Source organism: Pristiophorus japonicus, chromosome 5, assembly GCF_044704955.1.
Source record: "Pristiophorus japonicus isolate sPriJap1 chromosome 5, sPriJap1.hap1, whole genome shotgun sequence".
Taxonomy (NCBI): domain Eukaryota; kingdom Metazoa; phylum Chordata; class Chondrichthyes; family Pristiophoridae; genus Pristiophorus; species Pristiophorus japonicus.
The window spans coordinates 287,968,812-287,984,950 of NC_091981.1; the positions used below are offsets into that span (position 1 = coordinate 287,968,812).

The 16,139-nt window shown below is 48.4% G+C and overlaps 1 protein-coding gene across 3 annotated transcripts in view; it reads left to right on the plus strand.

Moving 5' to 3' along the window:
• Positions 1–15,473, plus strand: part of plcd1a (phospholipase C, delta 1a) — a 142,151-nt gene extending 126,678 nt beyond the window's left edge. For all 3 annotated transcript variants that reach the window (XM_070881769.1, XM_070881768.1, XM_070881770.1), the window contains exons 12-15: positions 909–1,087; positions 11,321–11,456; positions 13,015–13,164; positions 15,284–15,473. In XM_070881769.1, the coding sequence (XP_070737870.1) occupies positions 909–1,087; positions 11,321–11,456; positions 13,015–13,164; positions 15,284–15,366 (548 nt within the window). In that variant the 3' untranslated portion in view covers positions 15,367–15,473. The remainder of the gene's footprint in view (positions 1–908; positions 1,088–11,320; positions 11,457–13,014; positions 13,165–15,283) is intronic.
• The last annotated feature ends 666 nt before the right edge of the window (positions 15,474–16,139 follow it).

Here is a 16,139-nt window from a genome sequence, read left to right on the forward strand (position 1 = left end):
GAGCACTGATTGCACTAAATTGATAGGCCCTACAAATTCCACCACTGACCGGAACTCTGGGCGGCACAACTCTGAACTACAGCAACTCTTGTATCTGCCTGAGGCCGCACATGAAGGCAAACAGGCCTGTTATATTTGTCACATTCAGTGCCCACGGTAACAATGATAATGAAATAGGTGATTAATGAATAATTTCTCCTCTCTCCGCCGCCACCCCCAATCCTCCTCTCCGCCCCCCCATTCTCCTCTCCTCCCCTCTCCCCCCCTCCTCCTCTCCCCCCCTCCTCTCCCCCCCCCTCCTCTCCCCCCCCTCCATCCTCTTCCCCCATCCTCCTCTCCCCCCACCTCCTCTCCCCCCCCACCTCTCCCCCCCCACCTCTCCCCCCCCACCTCCTTTCCCCCCCACCTCCTTTCCCCCCCACCTCCTTTCCCCCCCCACCTCCTTTCCCCCCCACCTCCTTTCCCCCCCCACCCTCCTCCCCCCCACCCTCCTCCCCCCCCACCCTCCTCTCCCCCCCCATCTTCTCCTCTCCCCCCCATCTTCTCCTCTCCCCCCCATCCTCCTCTGCCCCCCCCATCCTCCTCTGCCCCCCCCATCCTCCTCTGCCCCCCCATCCTCCTCTGCCCCCCCATCCTCCTCTGCCCCCCATCCTCCTCTGCCCCCCCATCCTCCTCTGCTCCACTCCCCCATCCTCCTCTCTCCACTCCCCCATCCTCCTCTCTCCCACCCCCATCCTTCTCTTCCCCACCCCTTCACCTCTTCCCCCCCCCATCCTCCTCTCCCTCTTCCCCCCCCCCCATCCTCCTCTCCCCCTTCCCCTCTTCCCCCCTTCTTCCTTCTTCCCTCTGCTTCTCTTCCCCCCTTCCCCATTCTTCCCTCTTCCCTCTTCTTCTCCCCCTCTTTCCAGTGGCCTTAAACTTCCAGACCCCAGGGGAGGAGATGGACATCAACCAGGGGAAATTTCTCGACAATGGTTTCGCTGGTTATAATCTGAAGCCAAAGTACCTGCGAGAGAAGAAGACGGACTTTGATCCGAAGAATGTTCAAAAGGGAGACTGGCTGAAACAAAAGAAGCTCCATGTGATGGTAAGAGAGCACAGCTTTGATTTCACCAGTCGGAGACTGAGATCTCTCCAACAGTGGACATGTTAATGCAACAGGGTACCATGAACACCTAGATCAAAGTTATACTGCCACTCCGCTATCTCCAAGATTCTGGAGCCATTAACGTGGTCAAGCAAACAGCCCCCTCTATCTTGTTGAGCAGTGATTCATGGTTATCATGCCTCATGGGCATCATTTTCCAATACTCTCTGGCTACAGGTGTACTGGAGAACTGCTAATATTGTACTGTTATTTAGAAAGGGATAGACCGAGTAATTACAGGCCAGTCAGCCTAACCTCAATGGTAGGAAAATTATTTGAAAAAATTCTGAAGGACAGGATAAATCTTAATTTAGAAAAACACGGATTAATCAAGGACAGTCAGCATGGATTTGTTGCGGGAACATAGTGTCTGACTAACTTGATTAACTTTTTTGAGGAGGTAACAAGGAGGGTCGATGAGGGTACTGCATTTGATGTACTATATATGGATTGTAGCAAGGTTTTTGATAAGGTTCCACGTGGCAGACTGGTCACAAAAGTAAAATGAGATCCAGGGCAAAGAGGCAAGTTGGATCCAAAATTGGCTCAGAGGCAGGAAGAAAAGTGTAATGGTTGATGGGTGTTTTTGTGATTGGAAGGCTGTTTTCAGTAGGGTTCCGCGGGGCTCAGTACTAGGTCCTTTGTGGTATATGTCAATGATTTAGACTTGAATGTAGCGGGTATGATTAAGAAGTTTGCAGCTGATACAAACATTGGCTGTGTGGTTGGTAATGAAAATGCAAGTTGATGACTGTAGAAAGATATCAATGGACTGATCAGGTGGGCAGAACAGTGGCAAGAACATAAGAACATAAGAAATAGAAGCAGGAGTAGGCCACCTGGCCCCTCAAGCCTGCGCCGTCATTTAGTAAGATCATGGCTGATCTGATCATGGACTCGGCTCCACTTCCCTGCCTGCTCTCCATAACCCTTTATTCCCTTATTGTTCAAAAATCAGTCTATCTCCGCCTTAAATATATTCAATGACCTAGCCTCTACAGCTCTCTGGGGCAGAGAATTCCACAGATTTAAGCCTTCTGTGAGAAGAAGTTCCTCTTCATCTCAATTTTAAATGGGCGGCCCCTTATTCTCAGAATATGTCACCTTGTTTCCCCTATGAGTGGAAATATCCTCTCTGCATCCACCTTGTCGAGCCCCCTCATTATCATGTATGTTTCGATAAGATCACCTCTCATTCTCCTAAACTCCAATGTGTAACGGCCCAACCTATCTTCATAAGTCAACCCCTCTCATATCCGGAATCAACTGAGTGAACCTTCTCTGAACAGCCTCCAATGCAAGTATATCCTTCCTTAAATACGGAGACCAAAACTGTACGCAATACTCTAGGTGTGGCCTCACCAATACCCTTCTCTGTTTTTATACTCTATACCCCTTGCAATAAAGGCCAACATTCCATTTGCCTTCCTGATTACTTGCTGTACCTGCATACCAACTTTGTGTGTCATGCATAAGGACCCCCAGGTCCCTCTGTACTGCAGCACTTTGCAATTTTACTGCATTTAAATTATAATTTGCTTTTCTATTTTTTTCTGCCAGTTGGATAACCTCACACTTTCCCACATTATATTCCATCTGCCAAATTTTTGCCCACTCACTTAGCCTGTCTATATCCCTTTGCAGATTTTTTGTGTCCACTTCATAATTTGTTTTCCCACCCATCTTTGTATCATCAGCAAACTTGGCTACATTACACTTGGTCCCTTCATCTAAGTCAATAGATTGTAAATAGTTGAGGACCCAGCAGCGATCCCTGCGTCACCCCTCTAGTTACTTGTTGCCAACTAGAGAATTACCCATTTATCCCGACTCTCTGTTCTCTGTTCGTTAGCCAATCCTCTATCCATGCTAATATATTACCCTCAACCCCGTGAGCTTTTATCTTGTGCAGTAACCTTTTATGTGGCACCTTATCGAATCCCTTCTGGAAATCCAAATACATCACATCCACTGGTTCCCACTTATTCACCCTGCTCGGTACATCCTCAAAGAACTCCAGCAAATTTGTCAAACAAGATTTCCCTTTCATAAAACCATGCTGACTCTGCTTGATTAAATTAAGCTTTTCCGAATGTCCCGCTACTGCTTCCTTAATAATGGACTCCAGTATTTTCCCAATGACAGATGTTAGGCTAACTGGTCTATAGTTTCCTGCTTTTTGTCTGCCTCCTTTTTTAAATAGGGACGTTAAATTTGCGGTTTTCCAATCCACTGGGACCGCCCCAGAATCCAGGGAATTTTGATAGATTATAACCAATGCATCCACTATCTCTGTAGCCACTTCTTTTAAGACCCTAGGATGCAACCCATCAGATCCAGGGGACTTGTCCGCCTTTAGTGCCATTATATTACCGAGTATTAATTCAGTAGTGATTGTATTGAGTTCCTCCCTCCCTATATCCCCGTGATCATCCACTATTGGGATGTTTTTAGTGTCTTCTACCATGAAGACCAATACAAAATATTTGTTCAACATCTCTGCAACTTCTTTTTTCTCCATTATTAATTCCCCAGTCTCATCCTCTCGGGGACCAACATTTACTTTAGCCACTCTTTTTTTTTTCCTTTTTATGTAGAAACTCTTACTATCTGTTTTTATATTCCGTGCTAGTTTACTTTCATAATACATCTTCCCTCTATCACTTTTTTAGTCGTTCTTTGCTGACTTTTAAAAGTTTCCCAATCCTCTGGCCTCCCAATAGTCTTGGCCACATTGTATGCCCTTGTTTTCAATTTGATACCATCTCTTATTTCCTTAGTTAGCCACGGATGGTTATCCCTTCTCTTATTCTTTCCTTCTCATTGGGATATATTTTTGTTGCAAGTTATGAAATATCTCCTTAAATGTATGCCACTGTTCATCAACCAACCCATACTTTAATCTATTTTCCCAGTCCACTTTAGCCAACTCTGCCCTCATACCTTTGTAGTCTCCTTTATTTAAGCTTAGAACACTAGTTTGAGATCCAACTTTCTCACCCTCCAACTGAATTTGAAATTCAACCATGTTATGGTCACTCATTCCTAGAAGATCCTTTACTACGAGATCATTTATTAATCCTGTCTCATTGCACAGTACCAGATCTAAGATAGCCTGCTCTCTGGTTGGTTCCGCAATGTACTGTTCAAGGAAACTATCCCGGATACACTTATGAACACTTCCTCGCGGCTACCCTGGCCAATTTGCTTTGTCCAATCAATATAAAAGTTAAAATCGTCCATGATTATTGCCGTTCCTTTATTACAAGCCTCCATTATTTCTTGATTTATACTCCGTCCAACTGTGTAGCTACTGTTAGGGGGCCTATAGACTATGCCCACCAGCGACTTTTTCCTCTTATTATTCCTTATCTCCAAATTGCTTCAACATCTTGATCTTCTGAGCCAATATCATTTCTGACTACTGCACTGATCTCATCCTTTATTATCAGCGCTACCCCATATCCTTTTTCTTTGTCGGTCCTTCCGAATTGTTAAATACCCCTGAATATTTAGTTCCCAGTCTTGGTCACCTTGCAACCACGTCTCTGTCATGGCTATGATATCATACCCATTTGTATCTCTGTGCCGTCAACTCATCTATTTTATTGTGAATGCTGCGTGCATTCAGATAAAGAGCTTTTAAATTTGTTTTTTTTAATCATTTTTTTCCTGCTTTGACCCCACTTTCTGATTCACCTTTATGTTTATACATTCTGTCCCTTCCTGGCATGCTCTGGATTTCATTTCCCCCAGTGCCAGCCTGCTCTATTGCCTTCTCCTTATTCTTTGACTTTTGACATTTTTGCTCACCTGAATCTCCCCGCCGCGCCCCCCCCCCCACTAATTAGTTTAAAACCCCCTCTGCAGCCCTAGATATTTGAGTCGCCAGGACACTAGTCCCAGCATGGTCCGAATGGAACAGCTCCCTCTTACCCCAGTACTGGTACCAGTGTCCCACGAACCAAAACCCATTTCTCCCACACCAGTCTTTGAGCTAGGGTTTAACTCTCTGATCTTATTTATCCTATGCAAATTTGCTCGTGGCTCATGTACTAATCCAGAGATTATTGCCTTTTGTGGTTCTGCTTTTTAATTTTGCCCCTGGATGCTCATAATCCCTCAGCAGAACCTCTTTCTTTGTCCTATCAACCTAACTATGTCATTGGTACCCACGTGGATCATGACAACTGGATCTCCTCCCCCCCCCTCCCACCCCCTCCCATTCCAAGTTCCTCTCCAGCCCAGAGGAGATGTCCTTAACCTTGGTACTGGGCAGGCAACACAGCATTTGTGACTCACGCTCTCAGCTGAAGAACCTTATCCATCCCCCTAATCATCCCCTACCATTATAACGTTTCTTTTTACTCCCCCCACTTGAATGGCCCCCTGTACCACAGTGCTGTGGTCAGTTTGCTCATAGAAACATAGAAAATAGAAACATAGAAAATAGGTGCAGGAGTAGGCCATTCGGCCATTCTAGCCTGCACCGCCATTCAATGAGTTCATGGCTGAACATGCAACTTCAGTACCCCATTCCTGCTTTCTTGCCATACCCCTTGATCCCCCTAGTAGTAAGGACTCCATCTAACTCCTTTTTGAATATATTTAGTGAATTGGCCTCAACAACTTTCTGTGGTAGAGAATTCCACAGGTTCACCACTCTCTGGATGAAGAAGTTTCTCCTCATCTTGATCCTAAATGGCTTACCCCTTATCCTTAGACTGTGACCCCTGGTTCTGGACTTCCCCAACATTGGGAACATTCTTCCTGCATCTAACCTGTCTAAACCCATCAGAATTTTAAACGTTTCTATAAAGGTCCCCTCTCATTCTTCTGAACTCCAGTGAATACAAGCCCAGTTGATCCAGTCTTTCTTGATAGGTCAGTCCCGCCATCCCGGGAATCAGTCTGGTGAACCTTAGCTGCACTCCCTCAATAACAAGAATGTCCTTCCTCAGGTTAGGAGACCAAAACTGTACACAGTACTCCAGGTGTGGCCTCACCAAGGCCCTGTACAACTGTAGCAACACCTCCCTGCCCCTGCACTCAAATCCCCTCGCTATGTAGGCCAACATGCCATTTGCTTTCTTAACCGCCTGCTGTACCTGCATGCCAACCTTCAATGACTGATGTACCATGACACCCAGGTCTCGTTGCACCTCTCCTTTTCCTAATCTGTCACCATTCAGATAATAGTCTGTCTCTCTGTTTTTACCACCAAATTGGACAACCTCACATTTATCCACATTATACTCCATCCACCATACATTTGCCCACTCACCTAACCTATCCCAAGTCGCTCTGCAGCCTCATAGTATCCTCCTCGCAGCTCACACTGCCACCTAACTTAGTGTCATCCGCAAATTGGAGATACTACATTTAATCCCCTCGTCTACATCATTAATATACAGTGTAAACAGCTGGGGTCCCTGCACAGAACCTTGCGATATCCCACTACTCACCGCCTGTCATTCTGAAAAGTACCCATTTACTCCTGTCTGACAACCATTTCTCAATCCATGTCAGCACACTACCCCCAATCCCATGTGCTTTAACTTTGCACATTAATCTCTTGTGTGGGACCTTGTCGAAAGCCTTCTGAAAGTCCAAATATACCACATCAACTGGTTCTCCCTTGTCCACTGTACTGGAAACATCCTCAAAAAATTCCAGAAGATTTGTCAAGAATGATTTCCCTTTCACAAATCCATGCTGACTTGGACCTATCATGTCACCTCTTTCCAAATGCGCTGCTATGACATCCTTAATAATTGATTCCATCATCTAACCCACTACCGATGTCAGGCTGACCGGTCTATAATTCCCTGTTTTCTCTCTCCCTCCTTTTTTAAAAAGTGGGGTTACATTGGCTACCCTCCACTCCATAGGAACTGATCCAGAGTCAATGGAATGTTGGAAAATGACTGTCAATGCATCCGCTATTTCCAAGGCTACCTCCTTAAGTACTCTGGGATGCAGTCCATCAGGCCCTGGAGATTTATCGGCCTTCAATCCCATCAATTTCCCCAACACAATTTCCCGACTAATAAGGATTTCCCTCAGTTCCTCCTCCTTACTAGACCCTCTGACCCCTTTTATATCCGGAATGTTGTTAGTGTCCTCCTTGGTGAATACCGAACCAAAGTACTTGTTCAATTGGTCCGCCATTTCTTTGTTCCCTGTTATGACTTCCCCTGATTCTGACTGCAGGGGACCTACATTTGTCTTTATTAACCTTTTTCTCTTTACATATCTGTAGAAACTTTTGCAATCCGTCTTAATGTTCCCTGCAAGCTTCTTCTCGTACTCCATTTTCCCTGCCCTAATCAAACTCTTTGTCCTCCTCTGCTGAGTTCTAAATCTCTCCCAGTCCCCGGGTTCGCTGCTATTTCTGGCCAATTTGTATGCCACTTCCTTGGCATTAATACTATCCCTGATTTCCCTTGATAGCCACGGTTGACCCACCTTTGCTTTTTTATTTTTATGCCATTTTCATCCTCCCTGCAATCCCTGCTCTCGTTCACACAGGGAGTAAGAGCTTTAAACCTGTTGGACAAGATCAAGGGCTGAGCCTCCTCCATCACTCTATCCTGACACACTCCCTCCTGTCCTTGACCACGGATCGAATTTGAATTAATTACTCTCATTGGTTCGCGGCGTCCAGGTAACTCTCCCCCTCCTTGATGTGTCGCAGTGTCTGCAGCTCGGATTCCAGCTCATCAAAACGGAGCCAAAGTTCCTCGAGCTGCAGACACTTGCCGCAAATGTGGTCCGCCAGGGACCTCAATGGTGTCCACCAGCTCCCACATGTTGCAGCAGTGCCACATCGTCTGCCCTGCCATCTCTAATGTATTTAATTAATCAGATTTAGCTTTTAGTTATTAATACCGGCCCCTAATTTAAGGCCCTTAATTTAAAGCAACGCGAGAGAGAGAGAAACTCACCAACCAATCACTTCCCTGCCTTCCTGTAACGTCGAATGTAGTCGCCCTGTTCTCCTTCGTTGCCCTCTCTTACCTGCTCGCGCTGCTCCCTGTGGTGGCTTGCTCTTTTTATCCTCCGCTGCCGCCATCGTCGTTTTAGGTCCCAGGTCAGGGGTAACACAGATGAGACTGCACACAGGGAAGTTAAAGTAACAGTGACCTCAGTCTTTATTAAGACACTCCAGAGTGAGAAACAAGCCTTGGGGGCCGGCTTATATACAGTGCTCCCAAGGGATGCTGGGATCCCTTGGGACTTCAGGGGATGCACTCCCTGGTGGCGGAACATGGGAGTGCATGCTTTACAGATACACAACAGGGGGTGTCGGCTGTGTGTGCTGGGCTGGGGTGGGCTGCTTGCCCTTTTACCCCCGTTCCTCCTCCGGTGTTCCCTCCTAGGTCGGGGATGTCAGCAAATGGAATTCAATGTGGACAAATGCGAAGTAATGCATTTGGGGAGAGCTAACAAGGCAAGGGACTACACAATAAATGGTAGGACACTGGAATGTGTAGAGGAACAAAGGGACCTTGGAGTGCAGTTCCACAGATCCCTGAAGGTAGCAGACCATTTAGATAAGGTGGTTAAGAAGATATACGGAATACTTGCCTTTATTAGCCAAGGCATAGAATACAAGAGCAGGGAGGTTATGGTTGAACTGTATAAAGCATCAGTTAGGCCACAGCTGGAGTACTGTGTGCAGCTCTGGTCACCACATTACAGGGAAGATGTGATTGCACTGGAGAGGGTACAGAGGAGATTTACGAGGATGTTGCCTGGACTGGAGAATTTTAGCTATGAGGAAAGATTGGATAGGCTGGGTTTGTTTTCTTTGGAACAGAGGAGACTGAGGGGAGACCTTATTGAGGTATAAAATTATGAGGGGACTAGAGAGTGGATAGGAAGGACCTATTTCCCTTAACAGAGGGGTCAACGACCAGGGGGCATAAATTTAAAGTAAGTGGTAGGAGGTTTGGAGGGAATTTGAAGATAAACTTTTTCATCCAGAGAGTGGTGGGGGTCTGGAACTCACTGCCTGAAAGGGTGGTAGAGGCAGAAACCCTCATCAGTTTTAAAAAGTACTTGGATGTGCACCTGAAGTGCCGTAACCTACAGGGCTACGGACCAAGAGCTGGAAAGTGGGATTAGGCTGGATAGCTCTTGGTCGGCTGGCACGGACACAATGGGCCGAAATGGCCTCCTTTTGTGCTGTAAATCTCTATGACTCAGTACGTTAAACAGGCATTGTACCGTGCAACCAAACACTGGGAGGCTAGAGTTATACCATTGGCGGCGACCTGAAGTTTTGAATCTGAAACCCTAGCCCCAAGATGTTGGAGCTTCCACTTCTGCTCGAGAGCAGGTATACATTAGGCCTACAGTGTTGCCAGCTTGCGTTTCCGAGTTCCCTCGCCAAGCACCCTCGACGGCCAAAGGAACAGGTGGGCCAACAGCTGGTTTAGTGGGTATCGGCAGCCATCTGCAACCAGCGCAGTGTCCAACTGTGCAGTCTGGGATGTCCCCCAGGGCCAGCCCCTGGTCATTGCCGAGTTAACTGTTCTGACTCGGTGAAAGTTGGGCCTCAATTGCTGGGCTAAAGAGGAGCGAGAGAGCTGTGTTGCCTTTCGTGGAGGCTATTGAGTGACCTCTTCGGGAGAGTGAAGTGCACTGACTCAAGTTGAGGATCTGTTGCCACGCCACCCACCATTTAGTGGCCCCTCAAGACCCGGCCTCTGGGCTCACGAGCAGTGGCCACTTGGACAGTATTTGGGAGATGAGGGCCAAGACCCATTTGATAGAAAGAGCCAGGAGAAGAGGCAAAAGGGGAGAATGCGTTGGCTCAAGCTTGGTGCCATCATCATCATAGGCAGTCACTTGGAACCGAGGAAGACTTGCTTCCATTCCTGAAGTGAGTTCTTTGGTGGCTGAACAGTCCAATACGAGAGCCACAGACTCTTTCACAGGTGGAACAGACATTTGCTGAGGGAAGGGTTGGGAGGGGCTGATTTGTCGCACGCTCCTTCCGCTGCCTGCAATTGATCTCTTCACGCTCTCGGCGATGAGCTCAACGCCCTCCCGGATGCACTTTCTCCACTTAGGGCGGTCTTCGGCCAGGATCTCCCAGGTGTCAGTGGTGATGTCGCACTTTACCAGGGAGGCTTTGAGGGTATCCTTGTAACATTTCTGCTGCCCACCTTTGGAAGGAGCTCCGCAATAAGCATTGGCAATGGCCCCCAGGAATTATACTAACCAGTCCCCAGAGATGATGCTCATTCTGATTTCCCCCTTGTGCCTCCGAGGACTTGCTGAGCCTCCACGGTGCTTGATCACCATGGCACACCTTGGCTCACAAACGTTGGCTTGCATTGGCATCGCGTGTGTAAGTCTCCCCATTGAGTGGGAACATATCCTGACCCGACCAGGCTGTACACTCTCTCCCAACATGTTCCTTATTTCAAGTCCCACGGCATCTCCTGAGTGGCTGTTGGAGTATTAAGGCCTCTAGCAACAGAAGTAGGCCAATCAGCCCCCTCGAGCCTGTTCCGTCATTCAGTTACATACGAGCTGATCGCTATCATAACTCCATCTACCCGCCTTGACTCCGTAAGCCTTAATACCCTTGCTTAATAAAAGTCTATCATGCTTGGTTTTGAAATTTTCAATTGACCCCAGGCTTTGGGAGAGTTCCAGATTTCCCTTTGTGTGAAGAAGTGCTTCCTGACATCACCCCTAAATGCATTACTCTAATTTTAAGGTTATGTCCCCTCGTTCTGGACTCTTTCCTCCCCCCACCAAATAAAATAGTTTTGCTCCAGTTAACCTATCAAATCCTTTAATCATCTTAAACACAATTAGATCACCCCCTCAGTCTTCTATACGCGAGGGAATACCTGTCCTCGTAGTTGTACCCTTTTAGAACCGTACCCAAACTATAAATATTTTTTTATGAACTGAAGTAATTTAAATGAATGGAATGCTTATTATCCCCGACTCCTCGGTGATGGAGGAGAGGCGGGTTGGAAGAGATCCTGTGGGAAACCCATGGTAAGGAAATTACGCTTTCCCTGGTTGGAATCGGTTAAGAAGAATTTTCATCCAATCGTTAACCAACATCAAGCTACTGATCCATTGCCCAATTGTTAAAACAATTACCCACTGGTCCTTATCCACTGGTTCCTTGTTCCCCCTCAGGTCATCTCTGCCCAGCAGCTTCCAAAGTCCGAAAAGCAGAAGCTCAAGTCTGTCGTGGACCCGCTTGTGACGGTGGAGGTTTTTGGAGTCAGCAACGACAGTGACACGAAAGTAACAGAGTACATTTCCAACAATGGTAAGAGTGGGGTCAGAGTAACTACAGCAACCAGCAAGGCTATATACAGCACCGCATGGTCAGGGATCGACATACCCTTTATGTACAGCACTGTACAGGATAAACACACGCTTTATATACAGCACTGTACGGTATAGACACACCCTTTATATACAGCACTGTATGGCCAGGGATCGACACACCCTTTATATACAGCACTGTACAGGATAGACACACCCTTTATATACAGCACTGTACGGTCAGCGATAGACACACTCTTTATATACAGCACTGTACGGTCAGCGATCGACACACCCTTTATATACAGCACTGTACAGTCAGCGATGGACACACCCTTTATATACAACACTGTACGGTCAGCGATAGACACACCCTTTATATACAGCACTGTACGGTCAGCGATAGACATACCCTTTATATACAGCACTGTACGGTCAGCGATAGACATACCCTTTATATACAGCACTGTACAGGATAGACACACACTATATACAGCACTGTACGGTCAGGGATAGACATACTCTTTATATACAGCACTGTACGGTCAGCGATCGACACACCCTTTATATACAGCACTGTACGGTCAGCGATAGACACACCCTTTATATACAGCACTGTACAGGGTAGACACAGACCATATATGTGTGGGTGGGTGTGTGTAGGCATATTGATGAGCCTCTGCATTATTTCACAGCCATGCTCTAAAGGGTTACTCTGAGTATTTAGTGTTTCTGGACACAATTCATTCTCAGGATGTGGGCTCGCTGTCAAGGCCTGCATTTATTGCCCACATCTCATTGCCCTGTACAGCTGAGTGGTACTCGGCGATTTCAGAAGGTAGAGTCCACGTGGGTGAGAGACTGGAGTCACCTATAGGCCTGACTGGGTAAGGACGGCAGATACCCTTCCCTAATTCTCATCCTTGTTTACAGGTTCCTCCATGGCCTCGCCCCTCCCTGTCTCTGTAATCTGCTTCAGCCTCACAACCTTGCTGAGTTATCTGCACTCCTCAAATTCTGTCCTCCTGAGCATCCTGATTATAATCGCTCATCCATTGCTGGCCATGCCTTCTGTTGCCTAGGCCCCAAGCTCTGGAACTCCCTGCCTAAACCTCTCCGCTTCTCTACCTCTCTTTCCTCCTCTAAGACGCTCACTCAAACATACCTCTTTGACCAAGAGTTTGGTCATCTGCCGTAATTTCTTCCGATGTGGCTCGGTGTCAAATTTATTTGTTTTGTCTTGAAACACTGCTGTGAAGCGCCTTGGGATATTTTACTATGTTAAAGGCGCTATATGAAAACAAGTTGCTGTTGCTGTAAAGGGACCTCTGAACCAGTTGTGGTTTTAGCGACAGTCCGACAGCTTTCAAGCTCACTCTTACTGATGATCGTGTATTTTTTGTATTTACAGATTTATTTAATTTCAAGCTGAATTAAAATTCTCAAACTGCCGGTGGTGGGATTCTAACCTCTCAGTAACACAACCGCTACACAGGCGTGGACAAAACTGTTTCGTGATTTATTTATTTCATCTCTTTTTTTTCCTTTTTTCATTGCAGGGTTCAACCCCATGTGGAATGTGAACTTCCAGTTCAACGTGTCTGTCCCCGAACTGGCCCTGGTCCGGTTTCTGGTCCAGGACTTTGACTTGTCCTCCAGGAACGACTTCATCGGACAGTTCACAGTGCCGTTCACCAGCCTGAAACTAGGTACCGTAACGCTGCTTGTCGCAGGCCCTCTTTTTTTTATATATATTGGAAGATAGGGGGAGGCCTGCCCCTGCTCCTGCGGAGCCAGATCGCACAGCGCTGCACCGCAGTCTTTGGGGCCGTGGGCTCCCGGAGGTTCAGGTTCTCTCGCCAGCGCTGTAGGTTCCAACTGCCCTCTCCCGGCCGCACCAGGACACATTTGTTCCCATCGCCGGCCCACCCACCTCTTCGGCCAGCCTGAAATCAAAACCAGATACCGGGGTCAAGTGAAGTCCAGCGATTCTGATACAGGAGGGATTTTGCATCTGAAGCTTCTTCCACCTGCCCCCCGCAGCTCCCCCCCCACATACACACATTATTTAACGTTTCATAGGATCTTACAGCATAGGAGGAGGCCATTCAGCCCATCGTGCCTGTGTTGGGTCTTTGGAAGACACAATAATAGACAATAAATGGGAGAATACTGAGAAGTGTGGAGGGACCTTGGAGTGCATGTCGGCAGATCCTTAAAGGTAGCAGGACAGGTAGATAAGGTGTTTGAGAAGGCATACGGAATGCTTTCCTTTATTAGCCGAGGCATAAAATACAAGATCAGGGAGGTTATAGTTGAACTGTATAAAGCATCAGTTAGGCCACAGCTGGAGTACTGCGTGCAGTTCTGGTCACCGCATTACAGGAAGGATGTGATTGCACTAGAGAGGGTACAGAGGAGATTGACGTGGATGTTGCCTGAATTTGAGCTACGAGGAAAGGTTGGATAGGCTGGGATTGTTTTCCTTGGAACAGAGGAGGCTAAGGGAAAATTTAATTGAGGTGTATAAAATTATGTAGGGATTAGATAGAGTGGATAGGAAGGACCTATTTCCCTTCGTAGGGATGTCACTATGAAAGGGGCATAGATTTAAAGTAATTGATAGGAGGGGATTTGAGGAGAACTTTTATCACCCAGAGGGTGGTGGGGGTCTGGAACGCACGGCCTGAATCGGGTGGTAGAGGCAGAAACCCTCACCACATGTGAACTTGAAGTGCCGTAACCTACAGAGTTATGGACCAAGAGCTGGAAAGTGGGATTAGGCTGGATAGCTCTTTTTTGACTGGCGCGGACACGATGGGCCGAATGGCCTCCTTCTGTGTTGTAGTTTTCTATGATTTCCAAGAGCAGTGCAGTTAGTCCCACTCCCCACTCTTTCCCCGAAAGCCCCTGCTGATTGCTTTCCCCTTCAAGTATTTATCCAATTCTCTCAACCAACGCGTTCCAATCTCCCGAGCGAGACTTCTGCCAACCGGCATTCATAACAACTCACTGCGTAAAAAATCGGCTTCTTTTGCCAATCACCTTCAAATGATCCTGCTGCTTCAGCGGGGAGCTGAGCCAGGTCGGGCAGGGAGGTTCTCTGGTCAGGTCCGGGTTAATCTGATCTCCGCTGTGTTTGTTGGTGGGAGCACTGTATTTGGATTCAGTGCCTGTCCTCCCCACACACCTGGGCTGGAGAGAGGAGAGCTGGCATTCTATGGGTCCAGTGAATCCGACTCCGCAATACCCTCGCCTCCCCCCCCCCCCCACCAACTTCCGGACCGGAGAGCAGTGGTTATATTCCGAGGTGACCAGGGCAGTCCTGCGATCATCACTGGGGCAGGAGCGGGGTTCCGAGACCGGGGCCTCTCGGGCAAAGGCTCCGGATACCAGTGAAAGCTTTTGCCAGCGTGCTGGGGGAGGGGGGGGCGGGGGGCGGTGAAGGGGCGAGGGGAGGGGGGGTGGGGGGTGAAGGGGCGAAGGGTGGGCGGGGGCAGGTTGTGTAGGCGAAGGATTGGAGCGAGGCTGTAGGTGAGGGCGGGTGTGAAGGGAAGGGCTGATTGGGAGGGGAGTCGGTGCGGGAAGGGATTGGGTGATGATAGGGAGGCCTGGGTGGGGGCAGGGATTGGGGATGATCTGGGGGGTGTATGGGGGGAGGGGGTGAAGGGGATTGGAGGGGGGTGATGGGAAAGGGGAGGTGAAGGGTTGAGAGGCTATGTTCAAATCCATGAGCCTTCGAGGATTGAAGAAGCAAGGCTCGGTTGGAGCAGGCGGTTTGGTGTGTGTTTTGGGGATAGTGACGTTCTCTTTGCTCGCTGTCCGCAGGCTATCGACACGTTCATCTACTGTCGGAGAATGGGGATCACCTGCCCTCCGCCTCACTCTTCGTCCATATCATGATCGAGTAAAACGTCCACAACTCGGTCTCTTCCACCTCGACCCGTCTTCCTGACCCGGTGCCGCCTGCACTGAAGCGGTGGTGGGGGATAGAAACTGCAGGGGGGGTGGTGAGAGAAGGAAGGGGGGGGAGAGAGGGGGAGAGAGAGAGAGAGAGACTGGGGAGGAGCGGAGGAGAGAGAGAGAGAGAGAGAGACAGACGGAGATGGAAGGAGGGAGAGCGAGTTGGGTGGGAAGAGGGAGAGATACGGAGCGGGAGGGTGGGAGAGAGAGAGAGTCTGTGGGGATGCGGCGGGTGGGGGGGGGGGGAGAAACTTCAGGGGGGTGATGAGAGAGAGGGATGGGGGGAGGGGGGAGGGAGAGCGAGAGACTGAGGAGGAGCGGAGGAGAGAGGGGGAGAGAGAGACAGACGGAGATGGGGCGAGTGGGGTGGGAAGAGGGAGTGATACGGGGCGGAGGGGTGGGGGGGGGGGAAGAGAGAGAGCGAAGGGGAGGGAGGAGTGGGAGGAGGGAGAGATATGGGAGGAGGTAGAGAGGCAGACTGATCGCACATCACATGGTCTTTTCCAGAGTATTGTGGTCGGTTTTGCTGCTGCCACTGCTTGTTTTGTCAAATACACTTTGACTTTTTTATTTACTTTTTAAATAAAAAAACATCTCTGCATATTCCACTTTAATACTAATCCTGGGACATGGGAGAGAGAGACTGAGGTGGAGTGAGGGAGAGAGAAAAGGGTTGTCTTCAAATGTCATCTGATTGATTGGTTGGGGACCTTCTCTTGTG